General features: G+C 42.6%; 1 protein-coding gene across 1 annotated transcript; it reads left to right on the top strand.

The window, feature by feature from the left end:
• Positions 1–424: 424 nt before the first annotated feature.
• On the top strand, positions 425–19,299 carry acbd6 (acyl-CoA binding domain containing 6). Its single transcript, XM_079575230.1, has 8 exons — positions 425–866; positions 1,298–1,362; positions 1,445–1,541; positions 3,351–3,427; positions 7,632–7,737; positions 9,267–9,356; positions 17,620–17,650; positions 19,014–19,299. Exons 1-8 carry the CDS (start codon positions 588–590, stop codon positions 19,166–19,168), a joined length of 900 nt encoding a protein of 299 aa, XP_079431356.1. The 5' UTR covers positions 425–587; the 3' UTR covers positions 19,169–19,299.
• Positions 19,300–21,213: the final 1,914 nt, after the last annotated feature.

Genomic DNA, 21,213 nt, shown 5'->3' with positions numbered 1-21,213 from the left:
CAAAACACCGTCATAAGAGACAATACATAGTGAAAGTGACACGTTAAGCGCAGATCAAATGGAAACTTTGAGCAAACGCGCCATCTGCTGGATCATTTGCGCTAACGGTGAGTAAACTAAATAAACAGCTAAATACACGATTTTAATGTAGATCTTTGCCTAATAAATACATTGACTAAACAATATGCAACTGATAATAACTTTATCTAGTGGGATTTGTTTGTTCGAGACTGAATATAAAAAATCCTAGTCAGGCTAACACATGTAAACATTTATTCGAAATCTTCCAGGGGAAAAGCCTTAATTCAATTCTTTATGATTTATAATGTGAACATTACTGTATTAAATGCGTTGTGAAAAGAGTCAGATTTCACAAAATTACAAGCGGAACCTCTTCGTTCGCTGTTTGTTTCGGGGGGGATCTTTTATTGAACGAACCACGTTTGACGGACCGACAACAACAACTGGAGCAGGATTATAGCAGGATTGCCTTTGCTATGCTTTATTGACAGTGCTTCAGTTTCTTTTAGATTAGTTTTTACCGTGACGCAGTATCTGAGGGGTTTGACCTCATCCTCAACACAGCGATGGCCTCTGGGTCCCCGTCGTCCTCTCCGGACACCGCTACGGGCTCCGGGACGGACCCTGCTCGGCCTGACACCGGGGAGCCTCTCGGTGGAGCAGGCTCGGACTCGGACTCGGACCTCGGCCTGGGCAAGTTTGACAGCTCAGTCATGGCGATGGGAGACCGTCTGGAGGGAGAGGAGCTGGAGCAGGAGTTTGAGTCTGCGGCGGATCGAGTCAGGGACCTACTTCAGACCGCCAGCAGGGATCAGCTGCTGTACCTGTATGCGCGCTTCAAACAGGTACAGGGGCTCATTTATGCACTTATATGTGTTCATCTGTGTGGGGGCAAGTGTGTTTCATCAGACCTCTTGGGATGATTCTCAATGTTTGTCCTTTTATACAGGGAAAAAAGGGCATGCATCTAAAAACACAGTGCTCTATACACACAATAAATACTACACTGTCTTTGGCAAATTCACGCGCACAGTCGTTGGTCCTTCCTTTTATAAGATTTTATTGTGTAGCACGACAGTCATTTTATTTGAGATCATGTCTGCATTTCATATTTTACATGGCATTGCATCATGTGTTCGCACTCGGGCCTAAATGAGACTGAATGAGGGAGTTAATGAATGAATGAATGAATGAATTGAAGTCACTGATGCAACAGCACGAGCATAATGATAACCGAATAATAGTGCTGTACATTTACTATGTTTTATGTTTATAGGTCAAAGTTGGCAAATGCAATACTTCTAAACCTGGATTCTTTGACTTTGAAGGGCAGAGAAAATGGTATGAATTTGCTCTTTTTCTTTTTTTTATCTAGTGATTCATTGTATGAGTGTATTTTTGATGTGTGACTCGATGCTTTCAGGCAAGCCTGGAAACAGCTTGGAGACATGGATGCCGAGCAGGCGATGCAGGAGTACATTTCCCTCGTGAATGTGTTGGATCCTGAGGGCAGCTCAAAGGTGATAAGCTACACGTATTGTGCATTTCAATAAAGATATTGAAAGTTAATTGAATGAACAGAACCATAAATCATTATAAATAACAAATTACACATCACTAATTTTCCCCGAGGAAAATATTTTAAAAATTAATACGATCTTTTGATATTTTCAAACTTTAGCTCATGAGAAGTTCATAAAGCAAATTGGCATCATGACTTTCAAAGTGATGTCAAATCTTTCGACCTTTTATTTCTTTATTTTTGTTAATTTCATCTGTAGCAAAGGTTTGCATAGTTGTCAACTGGGCCTGATCATTTGAAATGAGGACATTTTGCCCCTCTTCTGAAAAACATTCACGCTTATTCTTTCTTTCTTTAAATCAACGTCTTGGTTCTTAAAAATTATATCGCATTATGTTCTTTTGTTTACAAACTTAACCCATTGGTTTCATTAAAAGTACCCTATGACATGCAACACTGAGTATTTTCCAGTAGATGTCAGTGTTGCTGTGTTAAATTGTTCTTGTTCATTTTGGGGTCTTTACTTAAGTTTAAACATTAGTAACCTTGAAACATGCTTGTGCATATCCTTTTACATCCCTTTTCAGGACTGAGCAGCACATAACAAGTGTGCATAAAATTAGAAGTTAACTAATTTGTGGTCATTCTTCACTTTAAGGCACCATCTTGTCCGATATACAGTAAACGTGGTCACATTTCTGTCCACTGGGGGCTTGTATGTTTATGTAGTTGTGACCTTTTTCAGTGATTGTTGTGTGGATTTCTTACTAAATGTGTCACTGTCCGTCAAATGTCTAACTCTGACACATCCTTTTCCCGATGATGAATCACTTACGAACCCTCCTGCATAGCTCTACAATGCCACTAAGGAGTCTGCCGTGCCACAAAAGCACAAATGCCCCTGAAAAGAAGCTGATTGTATTAGTGTTAACAAAGCGCTGTGGCATGGCAGCAGCCTTTCTTCTGAACACACAGTTAAATGTAAGTATGAGAGCAGCGACAGAGGACAGAATAATGGGCAGAATGTGACCTCTGCTCCCACCACAATTGTTAAGGAGACTCTGTATTGTATTATATCGCAGGAGCCGCGCCAGTGCATCAGCGAATAATCTGGGTTTCAGAAGTGAATTAGGTTGTCCCAAAAGTGCATGCATAGTTGTTTTGCTTTGTTTGTCATGTTCTCTTCCACCCCCCCACCCTCTGTTTTTTTTGTTTTGTTTTTTTTGTACAGAAATCTGATTTGTGTGGGTTCTTTTGTGAGTCAAGGTTGGCCCACAAACAATGGGCCAGTAATAAAGTTGGGCTAAACAAAATGTTTTATGCCGTTATAAATTATGATACGGTATGAAAAATGATACTGAAGATTAACCCGGGTCACAAATTAAAGCACTTTAATTTTCTTCTGTACCTCAGCATGTTACTGGTCATTCATCAACAGTGAGGTCATGTCTAAGCTGAAAGACATGTTTTAAGTGTGTGCTTTTTGTTATTTGTTTATAATAACTACACAGTAACTACACAAATTATTTACTACCAACTACATTGAAAATACATTTTTAAAATGTTTTAAATGTCAGTAATGTCCTGGCTTTGTACAAAAGAGGGCTATAAGGGGAACACTCCTCATGCCAATGGGTTCTGTTGACAAATACTTTGTTTGTTTTTCTAGCAATTAGTTTGATTTAGTTTATTTTACGTTCATTTTGTCTTTCAAAATTCATATACACTTGTGGATGCTCAAAATGGAATTAGATTGAAAAAGTCAATGTTCTTTTGTCATGTGCTTTATGTTGTGTTATTTGAACAGGAAAGTCGAGGAGCAGAAAAGAGGACAAGTTTTGGAGGAGCAGCGGTCAGCTCACTATATCAAGAAGAGACGATAAGGTACAAAATGGGCACTCAAGTAATTAAGGCATTTGCACAGTTAATCATTAGTAAACTTTTTCTTTGTCCATTTATTGTGATAAAACAAATGCATTGGTCAGCCCAGTATAAGACTGTTAACCTCAGTCTAAGTCCTATATAAGATTACATGCAACAGACTGTAACTGCTGTGAAGGCCTGCAGACGTCATGCACTTCTGATTTATGTTAATGAAATACATTCTCCATTTAGTCTTTCCTGGCAGACTTACTCAAGCTGAAAAAGCTCATCTTCATTTCAATAGAAAAGAGCTCTTTTGGAGAGGAAAATGAGATGTGTGAATCCTGCAGGTTTTGCTCCTAAATGCCTGTATATGATTAGTATGCAGAGTATTGGGAAGAGGCAGCCAGAATTCCCCCTTTTTTAATTACGTTACGATTCAAGGATAGTTGCAGCGTGAAGGAGGCATGCGGGGTGAAGCGGGCAGGGACAGGTGGAGCAGAATCCCAGAAGGTTGTGCTCCTCGGTGATGTCCCATAGCAAAGATGCCCTATTCATGTGGGAAACCTTAAAAAAAAAAAGAAGAAGTCATTACCATGGGTGCACACACTCTTTGCTCATACGCACACATAAACATACACTGCTTTACATCGTCTGGATTCAATTCAGGGCATAACCTGCCAGAACTGTCACACTGACTGCTCTGCTGCATTCCAATTTCCCTCTTTCTCTCTTACACACAGACCAGGTCCATATTAAAAAGCCAAGCACCTGTTAACCAGCCCGAGAGTTAATTGCATTTCTTATTCCAGAACTTGATTTCCAAACGTCTGTAGCTAGTATTGACAAATGGAAAATTGATTAGCAATATTCCTTGACTGATCCTGGGCTGATCATGGTTGAAGCAAGTTAAAGGCAACATCTGAAGTTTTCTCTTCAGGGGGGGCTGCACAATATATCGCCAAAATATCGTCATCCCAATATCATGTGATACAGTTTTCCATATTGCAAGAAGCCACGATATGTATTGCCATATCATTAAAGGGACTATATGGAGTTTAAAAATGTTAAAATGAAGTACTTTCATCCCCCTTCATGTTACAGTCATGTCCTAATGTGTAGAATGAGCCCAGACCTGTTCCCACCACTGCTGCTACAATCCTGGACTGTCAGGTCCGAAGTAGCCTGGCCTTAGCCATCTGTAAACTCTGGTCAATTATAATTTCCCACATGAAAGTCTGGGCCTGATCTCAGTGGCCGCGTTACATCGGTTGACTTTCTACCTACCATTCAGCGAGCGGGGGAGGCGGGGGTTATAGGTGACGTCAAGTCTTTGCGCCGCATTTGCTGGTTCTAAGTAATCTTAAATTGAAAAAGAAAAAAAGAAATTTAAATTGAAGCCTTGGAATGCGCAAGGAATGCCCCCAAGAGTTATGATGGCTGCTTCACTCACTCGGGCGCATTACATACGTCACGACCAAACGCTAGCAAAAATCAGATCTAATCGTTTCAAAGGAGTTCACCCCTCCCACCTGACAACGGAGCTCAATTGTGATGAAAGTGCCGTCATGCAAGAGCTTAATATAACATGTGCAATAATATCTCTATCAGCTGCACTTTATTAACTGAGTGATCTTCTTGAACGCCGACTGTAACAAGTGAATTTCTCCTTTGTGAGATCAATAAAGGATGATCTTATCTTATCTTATCTTATAGAGACTGCAGTTACCTGTAAGACCTGAGGTGGCAGTAGTGAGAGAAACATGACCAACTTGCATCTAGTTTCCATCTGGCTGAGATGTGCACATTTGTTTTGCTACATAGAATCAAACAAAAATGCATCGTAACTTAAAAATGTGCTGTTTTAATCATGCGTTTCATTTAGTTCAGTTTTTTGTTCTGATTTTGATCTTGGCTGTTTTTGGAGCCGTTTTCCTTCTATCTTCAGAAGCTTCTTCTCGCTCTTGTAGTCCGATCCTGCAGCCCTCCTCTCCAGTCTTGGCACGTTTTCTGATCTCGAGTTTTGTTTTTCAGATATTTTTGCCACAAGGTGCGTCTCATTGTTCTGGCACTTCCATGTGGAGGGAACACACCAGGGTCCTATAGGGGGTGTGATGACAGATTGGGTGGGCCTTTGGCTCTGCTCGTGCGCCTGTGATGGATGGTGCGGCGGTGGTGTTGATCAGTGAAGCTCAGGTCAGGTAGATGAACGTTCTCCAGCGCTGTGGCCAGTTTAGTCTGATGGATGAAGGACATATCTGCCAGTACACCAGACTGGACACACACATGTTTGTCCATAGCACCTGCGCACGCACACACAGAGAACACACACAGAAAACACACACTGAACTCTGGGTGCCACCGCTGTGATGATGACTGAGTGGCCCGTGACCTTCCCAGCATGCTCTGCGGCAACGCGCTGATGTCATGTTGTTTATTAGATTTATATTAATAATTTGTTATTGTTGGGAAAGTGTTTCACATCTGGCTTATTGTGGGATTAAGTGCATTTTACTGTGTTTGTGTGAAAATTCATTTTTAGTGTTGTACGGTGTGTTTTTTGACACATCTGTGCGGCTAGCCCTCTCCCACCATCAATGAAAGACTGATGAGCTGGACTATTGATTGGTTGTTGGCGGAGACGGATGGCAGTCACACATCAGGGACACTTGGGGTCACCATAGCGATGGGACAAGAAAGAGGGTGTGGTCCAACTCCAAGACTCATGAATAAAGATGGTGCCGGTAATCAGGAGTATGCAAATGAATGTGCTCATACATAACCTGGAAGTGATAAAAGTGTAATGAGTTATTCATAATTCATCACATGCTGATGAGATGTTGGCAGGACGGGGTGGGGAGTGGGGGTGAAGTGGGGGGAGTTGGTCTTGGAGAAAAGATGGTGTCGATGAAAGCCAGAGGTTCATTATGGAACAAATGGCAACAAAACTTTCCTTTGTCTGAGACTTGTTGGGGTCAGTCTTAAACATGGCCTCAGTGCTAGACTAAATCACAAACTACCTGAACCTTAGATTAAGCATCTGAAGAATTTGTTATTTATGTTGCCCAGTGAAATAAAGGTAATAAATATATAATACTCCATAATATTTTGTACATTGTGAAGCTTATAGTTTACATGTAATTCTAAACTGCTTCATAATTCTGGTTTTCACCTACACATATAAGTATAATCATAAATCATTTTTGCGAGAATATTGCTACTATTTTTGTTTTTATACTTTATGCTCAAATCTCCATGTTTTCTACCAAACTGCAACATTATTGCAGCATTTCTTCCGTCTCGTTTGACGATAGAGTGGGGGTGATGTGATCCTGGGAGAGCAGGCGTTTGGGACAGGAATGAAGGGATTTGGCCTTGGGGGTGACAGACTTACTGTGTGGGAGTGGTGCTGCGGTGGCGAGTACGAGGGGCTTCTGTCAGACAATACAGCACTAAATTCAATTAATCAGAGCAGCCGGCATGGGTAAGCGGGTGGGGAAGGCGAAAAGCTCCAAATGAGATTTGGCCCCTTTTCTCTGCGTTGCCCCATAACCCGCTGCCACCCCACTCCTTCAGCTCCCACACCGCTGTCCTCAATGGCAAGAGGCGATTAGAGGCATCAGGTTTGGGAATAAACAACTGTGTTCCCTGGAGATGTGGCACGTGCTGCAGCTGTTGACCTATGAGACACCATAGTTAAACACTACTTTACACTATTTTCTCTTGTAACCTTTTTCTCAATTAGAGATGAGTTTATGAGCATCTTTCACTTAAATAATAATGATGATAATTAAAATGCATTGGTTACTTTTCTGGACACTCAAAGATGCTTCACTTTGCATTATTCATTCACTCCATACTCGGTGGTGGTAAGTTACTATTGTAGCCAGAGCTGCCTTGGGGTAGACTGATGGAAGCAAGGCTGTCAGTCTGCATCACTGGCCCGTCCGACCACCACCAACCACTCACACACACTACAGGCCCTACATGCTTCGCTTCCGAGATCTGACAGGCTTTCAGGGAGCAACACTGTCATGATAATCTAAACACCATCCTGCCTCCTTGTTCACGGTCACTAAAATTTACAGAAGACAAAAATGTGTTCGAAAAATGTGATAGGGCCTTGAAAGTTTTATTTTACTACAAATGTGAAATTCTTATTCTTGGTGTTGAGCAAAAGCAGGCATTTATTTGTATTTAACTTTTTTTTATCTTATTTTTCCAGGGAAGAAGATAAGAACATCTTTGACTACTGCAGGGAAAATAATATCGACCTTATCAACAAGGCCCTGAGCTCACAGAAGGTGGATGTCAATACTAAAGATGAAGAGGTAACACAACAGCGCAGAGCTGCCTGCACAATATAGACTCGAGCCGCTCAGTGATTCACTGTTGAAATGCTGTGTGACTGGGGGTGTGTATATTTAAGAGATACTGGGAAACCTAGAGGTGGAGTGCGTGTGGTGAAAAATTAACCTTTCGCTCAAGGACACGCTGTTTGTTATGTAGCGTTCTGCCGCTAAAGTTTCCCAAAAAGGCATTGAATGTTCATAGCCTGTTGGTCCTGCCCCGCTTTGACCTTTTGGACTCATTGAATCTCAATGTACAACGTGTCTTGAAATGTACAGGTCAATGTGGGAAGTTTATGCAGCTTCTTTAATGAGTTTTACACAATATTCAAGAACATCAAGCTTCCATGAGAACCACTGCTGTATTAAACGGCTATTATCGTTGCCAGGTAGTTTTGGAATTGACCCTGAGATCCCTTCATCTCCCTGATTCATTATCAGTCTGGCCAAATGGCTTGTTCTCTGCCTCTCTTTCATCGCAGCCCTTCTCCAGATAAGCTGCAGCCGAATCCCAGTCCGGAGCCAGATGGTCCTGAGCCTTAGAGCCTTTGTCTCTTCGCTGCCATTGTTTTTCTGGCCCCGACTGTAGTTCAGCCCGAGCAGCAGCAGAGGGCAGTAGTGAAGTACCACTTTACATAATGAAGCCCAACAGAAGTGGTACTTTTGTTTTGTCTGCTAGCTACCAGTAGGTTCTCATGTAAATAGGAAAAACATGACCTATCGGCTGAAATTCTTTGTTTTTGTTTTGTTTATTATTATTTATTAATTTCATTTTTGAGCACAGATATAAAAACATACAGAATGACGCAAAAGGAAACACTGATGCTCTGAATGTCAAAGTTTTCTTTTCTTCTTAGGACTAATGGTTGTATTTAAATAGTTGGCCCCACTTTATCCTACACTGTGTATATGTTAGTTTAAAGTATAAAACTGCAATGTTATATCACAATGTTTCTGAACGTCGCGACAAACCTCTCCTTCGCAACCGGGTGGATATTTGAACGCAGCCAGCGTCTTTCACGTTTAATTGTGGTTGGACTCTATTTAAAATCCCATTCTGGTCCAATGATCTATAAATTAATGTAGTCGGAGTCAGCAGCCGCACACCTGAGGAGCGAGCCAGAGAGGGTCTGATTGGTATTCTGGCCTGGCTCATCGAGATCCATTTTAACATGCAGCCACTGTGATCAATATGATTTAAGCAACAGAATTGGACTTGGAGAGTTTGCTTTACCTAATTGGCCTCACTGAAAAATGAGCTTGCATGGTATTATTAGAACAAGGATCCTGGACGTGAGGAGCACAGTGTGTCTGAAAGGCTGGAGGTGGTTCACTAATCGGGGGCTGCTGCTGCTGGCTTTGTCGACCACGTTTCATCAATCACATCGGAACCACTCCTTTTATAGGTTTATTTAGACTGAAGCTCACTGTCAGAGAACTTTGATTATGTAGCTTATGTTTAAGACAGAAAGATATGTACAGATATTAAGCCATGATGTTTGTGAACACAGGGCCGGGCTCTCCTGCACTGGGCCTGCGACAGAGGACACAAGGAGCTGGTGTCACTATTACTGCAACACAAAGCGGACATCAACAGTCAGGTCAGTGAGTAGAATTTGTCTTTAGTGTTTTGTGAGTTACCTCTGGAGCGTGGCTGATTCACAATTTGGGCACAGCCATAAAAAAGACTCTGTCACTTCTTGGTTTTGAGGATGACCCATCAAACAGGCTCATAAGGTACAGACACTAGAGAGAGCCATGGTCCAAGTTACAATAATCCAATGCATGCAAATATCTCTTTCAGAATCAACCTGCAGAAGATGGGTCTTTATTATAGTAACTAAAAAAGAAAGAAAGGGGGAAAAATGAAGGTACTCAAATATGACTTTTCTGCATCACCTTTTCAAACTGATCTGCCTGTATTTCCTTCTTTACACAAAACCATCCAAAAGATCACCTTTAATTCACCTTGATACAGGCAAATCCCACAGAGCCTCAGTTCAGAGTTAGCCAGTGTGTAGCCTAGTCTTTAGACTTACACAGGGTTTAGCTGCATCTAGGAGGTTTTATCTTTGGCGGTAAGCTGCTCAGCTCCACATTGAAGATATTACTCCACTGGCCTCACAGAGGCACAGCACAGTGCAGCGGGCTGTGCTCGCGGAGGCTTTAACTGTAAGACCGAATCAATTGGAAGTAATCAGGCAAATTGTTTGACGTTGCACAACCCACAAAATCAGGACATTTAACAGATGACCTTTTTATTTTGTGGCCTTTTGTTTTGGAGTCAGGGGGTTTTAGTGGAACAAATAAAATGGTACTAACATTGGATATGCATGGCTGAAGGCTCCACATTGATTATGATCACTGCTCTTCTGTGTCTTGGTTTTTAACTCAGAAAGTGATTCCCTCTTGATTTCCCTTCTCTTGTAAGATGCAGAAGCAGAGGCTGTCCTGTGTCTTGATGAAAGGACTTGGTGCTAGAGTCATGTTTCATTGGCCAATCAGAGCACAGACACATCCTGATTCATGCATTAGGCCCACAAGGACCTCTTCACCTGCCTGTCTCAGCAGTGTCCTGCTCTGAAGAAGAGTGAATATTAAAAGAACTGGGCTGAGCTGCACTGTTACTGGGAGTAGATTTATGAGGTGCAAAGAAGTAGCTCAGAGGAAAATATAGAGCGTTAAATCATACCTCAGAGTCACAATGCCAAATTATCCACTCACTATGTAAAACTGTAGTGCGATATTATGCACATTAGACAAGCTCACACATAAGACAACCAACAAAGAGAAAAAAGTAGTTTTATACTAAGAGATAAATGTTTTATGTCAGTGTCCTTCAGTATTTTAACAGGAGCAGTGGGAGGAATGGGAGTTTGTGTGCTTCTGCAAAGGCACATAGGGCTGTTAGAAGCTTGAACTGTAATCACTGTTGACCTCCACCAACTGCACAGCCCCTGGTAAACACAGCTCAAACCTGATTTATGCTTAATTTGTTGATTAAAAAGGGGCAGGGGACTTCAGAGATAAAACAAAAAGTATTATCATTCCTTTGGCAGACGAGGGAAAATGTTTGAAATTAATCAACTGATTGCTTGAGTGAACTGTTCCCAAACCCTGGTAACCTGCATTAAGGCTTGTTCGATAGTTAATCCTGGATCAGGACAGTGACAGACTACAATAGGTAGCTGTGAGCACAGCTCTGCCAACTGTGGGCTGTTCCTGATGTGGCCTGTACATTAAGCCCCTCTCTCCTCATCCATACACTGCCTCGCACTCAGCTAATACACCCCAGAAAGTGGGACAGCCTGCCACAACTGTGGGAGCGAAGACAATAAAAGCTCACTTAATGTAATAATGAAAATTAAAGCTTAAACACTGCAGTGTGTGCTACACTGCATTAAGAGCATTAATGAGGCTTAAGACATTCCATCATATCTGCTGATCAGATCAGAGGTGGACACAGTTTTAATGACATTCATTTAACTGGCTTTGACAGGGTTTCCTGAACTTAAGTCCAAAGTTAATTGTTAGCAAGTGTTTTGAGGGGAACTGGACAACTGAATACTGTGGGTGACCAGATCACTTCATACTACGAAATGCTACGACACGACAATTGAAAACCTGCGTCTCACTGTAAAGAACATTCAGAAGAAACATTCACACGTGGTCCATGGAGCCATGTTCACGGTCTCCATCCTAGAGAAGAAAACGATTTGAAACAAAGTTGTGAAAGTGTTTTAGATTAAAAAAGCTGATGGCACTTGTATTTGTGCTCCTGTGTGTGCTTTCCCTGTGGTCTCTGTCCAGACGCTGTAATCCTACTCTCTCAGATTATCCTCATTCCACACTTGTTTTTCTCAGGTGGAAATCCTGCTCTAACCTTTTTCCAAACAGTTGCCATGGGAATATGCACATTCATGCAGTGACAGACTGACCCACTGCGGTGGCTTTAGACAGAAGGCCTAGACTAAGTTGATGCATGAGGGTAAGTGGCTGTGGGATAGCTGGTATTAGGTGAACAAAGGAAGGTGCAGGTGAGATGCAGGTCAACATAACAAACACAAATCCCGGAAGGAAGCAGTTAGTTGTTAAGAGAAAGACCATTTTCAGCGTTTCTGTCTTTTTGTCCTTTTCTTCTTCTTCTCCTCATCAGTCTCCTGATAATCTCAGTGCCTTTGTCCCACTCACCCCATCCCTTCACCCGCCTCTGCACATACTCTGTATTAAAACAACATGATCCATGAGGCGGGGTGGCCGACTCGCTAATTCTAATTAATCCAGCGTGGTAGCGCGCCCGCGCAGGCCACAAGCGCTCCCAGTCTATCAGATAGAAATTCATAACTTAATTGAGGTCAGAGCCTCGAGTCGGCAGAACAAAAGTCTCCAGCCAGGACCAGCGAGATCAATAGTAATAAATATCTGGCTTGGGACGGGTACTATTGGTGGCCACAGAGCAAAAAACAAGACTCGTACACATAATCGGACTGTCTTTGGCATGTGTTGCTTTAGAGCAAATCTATGCTTTTATGGTTGAGTTAAAATCAGTTTCAGCATGCACACTATGATATATGATAAATTATCCTTTGTTTCTGTGGATTCAGCTCTAATGGCCGTGAATTCAACATGTTGTGACTAAAAGATGCTCTGAGGCAGGCGTCTACGAACTTTTCAGGCAACCTCCTAAATCGGAACCCGTCACTGTAAAATGTAATGAGAGTTTATAATAATTTCAGGTACAGCTTTAAAATATGTATTATTAATGTTTATTTTAATACATTGTTGTTTAGTTTTATTGACCTAATCCCCCCAAATACACTGTTTTCATTCAAGAAGACATTACATACAATGCCATCATTTTTGAAAATTGTTTTAAAATTATCTGGCGACCCCCATCTCGATGTCCTACGACTCCCCAGGGGGTCTCGGACCAAACAATGATGCCTGTAACACGTGCACACGCCTTTGAGAGATTTTCTGTTCATTAGATAAGTTATTCTGTGTTGTGTCACTCTCACCCTCTTTCCAAATCAAGTGGTTGTCGGAAAGAATGTTTCATTCTAATCAAACAGATCCGTTTGGACGCATTGGAATTTGTTCATGCACATTATTCCAGAAAAGCGTAATAAAACTGATATCAATATTTATGACTTTTCCTCCTGAAGTTGCAACATTCAGCAGAAGGCGAGTATGGCTGCTCAGATGTAAATGCCTCTCTGTTAGCAGTGAGAGGCTGCAGCACACAAAGCCCTCTCATGTGTGTCCTCTGCTGTTGACTGTAGCCGCTCACAGTAAACCACATACACACAGGCTGGAGCACTGAGCTGATTGAAATTCTATGGCAGAGGCATTATTACACGTTGGTATCCCTCCCCTTTCCCAGCACTAGCTCCTATAACTAATGGCTCAGTCAGCCCAGTCATAACAAATATCCAACCAGATTCGTCATAATTGTGTGTATGCATGTGTGTGCGCGCAAGTGTGTGTTGCTTTGTAATTGTGCAACCTCCCTCCTCCAGAAAATATGGGGTCTTTATGCGGAGAAAGGCAAGAAGGTGGAAAACCTACAAAAAACAGCTGAATATAAATTAAGTGCAAAATATAATTGTAAGGCCAAAGCGCAGACTAAACAAAAGCGATGATAGATATTAGCAGGAGCTCCACCGCTTTCTCACAAACACCTTTAAGGAAATATTCAGGTTATGTGCAACGTGTGAGACTCTCTTTCAGGACAGAAAGGTGTTTTTGTTTTTTAGCATTAGAAGCTTTTTTAAAAGTTGAGCGTTTCCATGCTCCTCCCGTTAATGTACACACTGCTTAAAAGGAATAATAACTATTGGGAGCAGCACCTCAGGTTTTACCATCCACATTGTAAGCACTTCTTATTGGAGTCATATTTAGTACCTGCGGCACATTAGGCCAAGTTGAGGAAATGAAAGCGGCTGTGTTAAAAGCACACGGTTACAGTTATGAATCTATTATATGAGCACTCAGAAAGGAGCCGGTGAGCTGACAGTAATAGTGCAGCCTAAAGAGGCCATTGCAGCAGGTAACAGTCCTCTTTGCCATCATCAGCTGTTGTTTCTTTCTTATTGGCCACTCTCTGGGCCTTGCCTACACTCAACTATTTGATTTCCATCGTTCTTAACCGTCCACATAAATTGTCGGGAGCATTAAAGCTGTCCTCGACCATTGGAGGCGGAGGTGGAGAGGAGAGTGAGGGAGTGAGGGCTGGATGTAGACAGCCGGGGAGGGGATGGCGGGCACAGAGAATAAACAAACTAAGTGTTTTCCCTCCATCAGTCTCCTGCACTACTCAGCTTTATGGGTCCCTCACTCCAAATGCCTCAGCCCCCGCGGCCACACCATTGATTTTCATATTACACTCTTTTATGTATTTATTTATTTCATATATTTCTTTTTAAACGTCATCGATGAGTCGCAGGAGAACAGACGGGGCCTCTGGTGATGTTAATTCTCAGCCCAGGCCTTATGCTCTTCCCTGATGGCTATAATGGAGCCTAAGGTGTCCCCAGAGAACAAGCAAGCGCCGTGGCATGGGAGGCAGCGAAGTGTCCGCAAAACAGGGATGGAGAGAATAAAGATTAGCAGAAAAGAAGAAGAGGAGTTCTGTTTTTTTTTTTATGTCAAAAAAGAAAAGTAACACACTGTGGCATTAATACACTTTGCCTCTTCAAAGCCATCTGTCCAGTTTCTTTTGGGCTATCCCAAAGTACAGCGCTGAGGTTGAGTCCTGGCTCCGTAAGGACGTCTCCCACAGGTGTGAAGGGCAGAGCCTGGCTTCAGGTTAATGTGACACTGACTGAAGGTTACCTCACTCACCCACAGAGGAGACCCTGATCTGATTAAGGGTGGCCTGAACGCCACATCTTTTTAACACGGGGACTCCCTAAAGAGCAGGCACATGCAAGACGAAACACATGTGAACTTCTGAGGGCAGATGTATGTTGTTTAGGCAGTAACGTTCGTCATCTGCTTAGATCTTGTAATTAAAAGTACAATGTTGCTTCTTATGTTTTGACACTGACTTCGTCTGCCTTCGCAAAGATCACACTTGTGCAGACCGTATTCAAACCGCTCTTCATGTGTCAGTCTCAAAAGTTCAGTCGTTTGGTGCAGTGCTTGACAGATTTATTGTAGTGGTCTGTGATGTTGCCGCTGGTTACAGATGGCTCTCCCTGTAGCTCCATCTTTCCACTGTTGTCTGATTAATGGCACCTGCTCATCATAATGCTATCTGCTGGAATCTGCATACCAATGATCCCCAGTGCCTATCGATTCACCCCTCATCTTTCCAGCAGACACACTCCCCCTCCCGCCCTCGACCACTGTCATTATAAAAGTCAGCAGCTGCTGCATGCATTGATCATAAATCATAATTGCTTGTCCATTTTTCCCCACTTGGTTAATGTCGCTGTCAGGCACTGAGAGAGGGTGGGCACAGGGGTAAAAATGGAGGCAGAGAGAAGGAGAACCACTCCGAAACTTTTGTTAGGTGAACATGAAAGAACAAAAATGTATCCATTATAAAAAAAGGCACTTGGAAATATTTTTTTTCTCCCTAAAAGATTGGGTAATAAACTAAGTGACCAATCTTATTGATTTATTATTACATTTTTAAACAGTCTGTTGAGGCAGTAAACGCACACGTACATTGCTTGAAATGGATTTAGTGTGAGTTAGAAACCTGGTTTGTTCTACAGAGACATTTAGTCTGGTACAGCTACAATCTTCTCCTTGTTCTTTCACCAGTCGAGACACAATGAATCCATGATTGAAGAAAATGTTTTATTTTCTTCAATAAAAACTTAAAATGCTCATGTCTTTTTCTGCTATAAAGCTCATGTTTTGGAAGGACCACTTGGCCACAGCAACAAGCAGCAATGAATAAAAAATGTAGTAATATACAGCTGTCAATGCTACTGAAGAAAATCAACTGGTCACATCACATTTCTCTGATTCACTCTGTGCCGATTAGTCTGGCTTTAAAGTTAGTCTGGATAGAAATAATGGGGAAAGTCAGCTGTGGCCATCACACTGTCTTTACAGAGAGATTGATGCATATTACAGTTAAAGTTGAACAGCTTTTGAAATGGTTTGATAAAAATCATATAGAAAAATGTAAAACTTGAGTCATCTAAATTGATAAAGACATGGGTACTGTCTTGATCCATCCACTCTCTTTCCTCCTTCCTGTTCTCTTTTATCTTGCTAGACATAGGTTCTGTATAGAGGAAATGATAGATTAGTGGGACTTACATTCAGCAAAACTGCAATTGTACTAATAGATCAAGGCCTCCCATGCTGCTCCTAAGCATATTGGCCCACCCCATTAGGGTGATACACTGCACAGCTGCTATTGTGCAAGCGACTGCTTTATTGAGCACTATGCTGACATCCAGTCCGGCATTTCTGCACCGCAAGGGGAAACTTTGGATGACATGTAAAAGCAGAGGTTCTGTGCGACATGGCTCCGTAATGGGATGGGAACAGGGGTGCACCGGAGTTAAAGAGCGCAGAGGGGGTGGGGGTTTAGAAAACTGCTACGGTGGCTAACAGCAGGTATTGGGGATGTACGGGGGAGTGTCTCGTTCCGGCTGCTTCCAGAGCAAATGGAAGACAATCCAATTTCCTGTGATTCCATCAGCCTCCGTCTGGGATCCAGGGGCATTAGGGAACGCTGAGAGGACAGGACGCTGACCCCTCAACAGAACAGGCACGCAACTGCCTAACCGTACAACCTAAAGCATATCTTACATACACATGTGCAGCCAGCAGTGGATCAGGCTTTGTGTGTCTGTTTAACTGCAGATTAGCGCCTGCTCCAGATTAAGGCCTAAACCCCTTACACTTTAATTATATTGTATTTACTCTATGGGCATCTAGGGCTTTCTTTGCATCCTGGATCTTTGTATTCCCGAACAGTGCCCCTCTTCGCCCAAAGCGCTGTCCACATTCGTCTAAGATCGCGTTGTTGTTGCAGGCCAGTGGCGTACCTCTCTCTCACAACTGCTGGTGATTTGCATCTGTGTTTAGTGATCTGCCCAGTGGGAATAGAAAGCTCTAATCCAATCAGCGGGTCCCTGAAGTGCTGCCCCTCGCAGAGCGAAACACAACAATAGGATCACTCTGCGCAGGAGCCAAACACACAGGAAAGGAAGGGTCAAATTTAAGACAAGAGAATTTATATATTTTTGATGGTGACAACACAAAAGAAAAATCCTCAATAAATAAGGATAAAAAATGACCAGAAATCAACAATTTTGATCGTTGAATGTTAGTATATAAGCTTCCAAAATGGTCTACAGGACATAATCATAATCTCTTGCCTTGAAAAACTTGCTGCACACAGGCCAGGGAGTAGAACAAGGCGGGCTAATGAACCGTTTGGACGTAATAGCTTTTGTGATTTTAGAGTTTTGTGACATTGTGAAGTGTGGAAAGTGCCTTTTGACTTTTAATCTATCTCGCAGCATAGTCATCGTGCCTGGCTGAACAATTGCTTCTGTTCTGGGACTGGAGGCAACACTTTGTCCATTTATCATCATTATGAGGTGCAAAGGCAGGCCGGAGCAGTGATTAAGAACTAGGTCTGCTGCGGTTGATGATGCCCCTCATATTGGGCCCTATTACGCCTTCACACGCTCCTAGTCCTGTCCCTAAAAGAATGATACATCATCGGTAGTGACCTCTAAGTTTAAGTTTTGGACATGCTCGTCTTCACTCTTTTTGAGCAACATGACTTTTAATGACTAGATCTGAGTCAACATAAATTCTTTTTGACCCAGTGAAATTGTTTTTGACACTTAATAACCAGATCATCTCTTATGTGCTCTTTTTCAGGATAATGAAGGACAGACAGCACTACATTATGGTAAGGCAGTCTTACAGTGATGATGTTTAATTTATGTATAGTTTAATTTTATTTTACTATTTACTTTTGCATCACACTTGCTCTAGTTGCTCCCCTTTGTTACATGTGCGTCTTGTGGCATTTGTGTGCGCCTGTCGGGTTTTGTTGGGTGTGTAATAATCACAAGGCCTCCCAGAGGAAATCAGCCATGGTCCTCAGACTCCCCTGACCCCCTCATGCCCCACCGCACATGTCCCAGAGGGGCGTTCCACTGCCACAAGTGTGTGCACGTTCACAAGTGCGTGTGTTTGTGTGTGTGCCATCTGTCCCTGAGCGGTGTGGGGCTGCCCTGGTGCTGGTATGTTGCATCACCTATTTGATATCCACACACACAGCACAGTCCAAAGATGGGGCATAAAAAGATGACTAATAAACATAAGCGATGAACTCCCAGAGACAAATAGCAGAGAATGAAAATTCATTCCCACCTCTCTTTGCACAGGGCCACACTGGCTGGCAAGTGATTAATTGAGGGTTTACTGCTCACCATAAATTGTGCTCCTCCTCTACGGCTCCCGTGAGGGCCAGCCACTTTTTACAGCTCAAGGCCCTGGCGAGACACCCACCGCTCAGGCACACGCCGCCTAAATAAAACACTGTTTGGGGCAACAAACGGAGCACTGCAACGCCTTTTAAAAACTCCCTGTCAGTCAGATGTGGTGAATCTTGAGTGGTTCTAGCTGTGGTCAATGTGAGTAACCCTCTAAGACACAATAAGTATGGGCACACATGTAGATGGTCATATCTCATGCATGCACACTCCCAGCAGCACGCCGCAGCCACCTCTGGGCGGAGGTTAAGAGGCCTGACTGTCAATCACTGCGGCTGCTGACATCAGCGATCCGGACTGGCTTTTTAAAGAGAGGGAGCGGGTGACACAGACGCAGAGGCGCACTCTAAGGAGCAGATAAAGGGGACGAGATGCCAGAGAGGCAAGAGGGGCCTCAGGACAGCCCGGACCTTCTAACTGGGTTAAGAAAATGCAAGCCACTCCTCCGGCCTTCTCTGAGAGAAGGAGAAGACCCTTTTAGTGGGCCACAAATTGCCAACAGAGCACAATTGAAGTGTCTGAAAGAGGCACAGGTCCAGGCGGGTGTCAGTGCGGGGTCTGAGATGGGCTTTTCATTAACTACTTATTCTACTGCTCATTTACTGAAGTTCATGGAGTTTTCATTCATTTTCATTCACACATTTTCTATTCTTGAGTAACAAAATAAAATAAAAATAATGAGGGTTCTGCGCCGATACTGCTACCGATACTGCTTTTTATATTTGTTAAACAAGGACATTCCTTTTTTCACTTTTTCACTGTTTTTCCCCCCAGCGTCCGCGTGTGAGTTCGCTGACATTGTGGAGCTCCTGCTGAACTCCGGTGCTGACCCGTCAATCAAGGACATGGAGGGCTCTCTCCCAGAGGAAGTCACAGAGTCCAGCGCCATCTCGTCCCTCCTGCGACAGTACACCGCCCCCAAAGGCTAGAACTCCCTCTGTCTTCCCTCTTTTATATCCTACAAATAAATTCATCCAGACTTCTGTGCTCCCAAAGAGACTATATTAACCCAGTTACAACAGGTCTGCTTAAGTTTTTTTTCCTCACAATATATTAACAATCAGCTCCTGCCTCCTTTGTTAAGTCTGGTGTGACAAAAAAACAGTGTAAGAGTTTTGAAGGAGCTGGATTGTAATGTCTCTTCCATTATTGAAGACAATATCGTGTTGCGGCAATATTGATTACTGAAGTTCAGCATTTGCTAATGAGGGGCTTCAGAATCTCAAATCACTGACCGAACAAACATTCCCATGACCACAAGAACATGTACTACAGTATAATGTATAGTGATATAAAGCGATTTTCTGATCTCACATCTAGACATTAGGGGTGGGAAATATGGCAGTTTTAATTGTAATCGCCATATCACCCGCCCCCATTACAAATGCTTTCATTCCAGTTTAGTCCTGAATACTGTATGAGGCCAGTGTGGTTCTTCCATGATCATTGATTTACAGTGGTGAATGCTTTAAGCCATGTTTAGTATCTATTAAAGTCATAAATAAATACATTTCTGACTATTCATTTAAAACCACGTTTCATAAACCATAAACATTATGTTATTCAGTAAGAACAATGTGTTTTGTTTTTGGGGAGGTTTCAAAAATCACAACACAAAGATATATTGCATAGAAAGATCACCATTTACTCAATAGTTCATACATAGGCATACAGGAGCCTGATGTCATAATTTCAAATAAAAGGCAGGACCCTATATATATCTTTGAATTATTCACTGTTTTTTAAATAAATCTCCAAACAAAAAACAAAACAAAATTTACAAATTATTTTTTGTCTGAGTGGTTACACAAACCTGCCTGTGTAATCCAAGAGTTCTTTCAGCTGACAAGAGAGTCGTGCCTGTGGAAGCAATGCCACTACTTAATACTGTGGTGTAAAAAATATTCCACCTCTGTTTCTGCTGACAGAGATGATTTTGAGCTTTGTTCCAGTGTACGATGTGGGTGTAATTACAGGGATGTTAACCATAAACCAGGGCAAAACATCTGCCTTCCAATCGTCAAACCGCAGCTCCCCTCAATATTAATCTATGTGCTCTTTAGAGTGTCGTGGCGTCACGTGAACGCAGCCCGTTTTCTAAATATATTGCTCTCTACATCCCTGGAACCAGAGCTGCTGCTCTTTGCCAACGGTGTAGAAGAAAAAAACTCCTCACATCTCTATCCCTGAGCTCAGTAAAGATAGGACCAACTTTAATCTCTCTAACACGGTGTTTGCAGTGGCCTGGCCCTCATCGTCTGTCAGCGGCCTCGAAGTTTAACTCTTGGAAATCTGCCTCGACAAAAGGTGTGAGATAAGTGCTCGCGGCCGTCACTCACTCAGACCTGCTCCTCATCTGCAGTCACCGCCAGCGCCTCACTTTGTCTTGACAACTGTTTTACGGCACCTGCAGTGAATCAAAAAGTATGCAGCAGATCCGTGCATGAGGTGAATCAAAAGCTTGACGTGACGTTCGTGTCGGCTGCCATGTTCTGTCCCTCACTAAATCATCCTAAATATAGACCCTCTTTTTCTCTTAAGGGTTTTACGGTTCAGAAAGTTTGGCCGGGGGCTTCACAATATCATGTCGCATATATATATATATAATTTACTTTCATACTGCGAAGCGTGTTTATACATTGCAACACCAGTCAGGACGGAGACAACGATCCTTACGCTGTCATTTGTACCTTTGGGAGTTTGACTCTCCAGCTTCATCAGCACTTATAATCTTTGTCAGGCAGCAGGTCGATAATACCAAGTACCAGTTGAAGGGGTTTAACTTGTTATTGTACCATCCATTGTATTTTGAAGCTGCTCTTCAATGAGTGGTAACGTTACAAGTTAAAACCCTCCTACTGGATTGGTATATGTAAACTCGACCGACTGCCAAACAAAGTTCAATTGTGCTGATGAAGCTTCTTGGATTAGTGTCAAAATGTCCCAAACACTTTAACTACCAAGCTTGGAATAT

Source organism: Gobius niger (genome assembly GCF_951799975.1).
Source record: "Gobius niger genome assembly, chromosome: 17".
Lineage (NCBI taxonomy): Eukaryota > Metazoa > Chordata > Actinopteri > Gobiiformes > Gobiidae > Gobius > Gobius niger.
This window is presented reverse-complemented; position numbering and strand designations above follow the sequence as displayed.

Coding starts and splice junctions, on each gene's coding strand:
- acbd6 (XM_079575230.1), top strand. CDS start 588: ATGGCCTCTGGGTCCCCGTCGTCCTCTCCGGACACCGCTACGGGCTCC. Junction 1,363..1,444: donor TTTGAAGGGCAGAGAAAATG/GTATGAATTTGC, acceptor CGATGCTTTCAG/GCAAGCCTGGAAACAGCTTG. Junction 9,357..17,619: donor AAGCGGACATCAACAGTCAG/GTCAGTGAGTAG, acceptor GCTCTTTTTCAG/GATAATGAAGGACAGACAGC.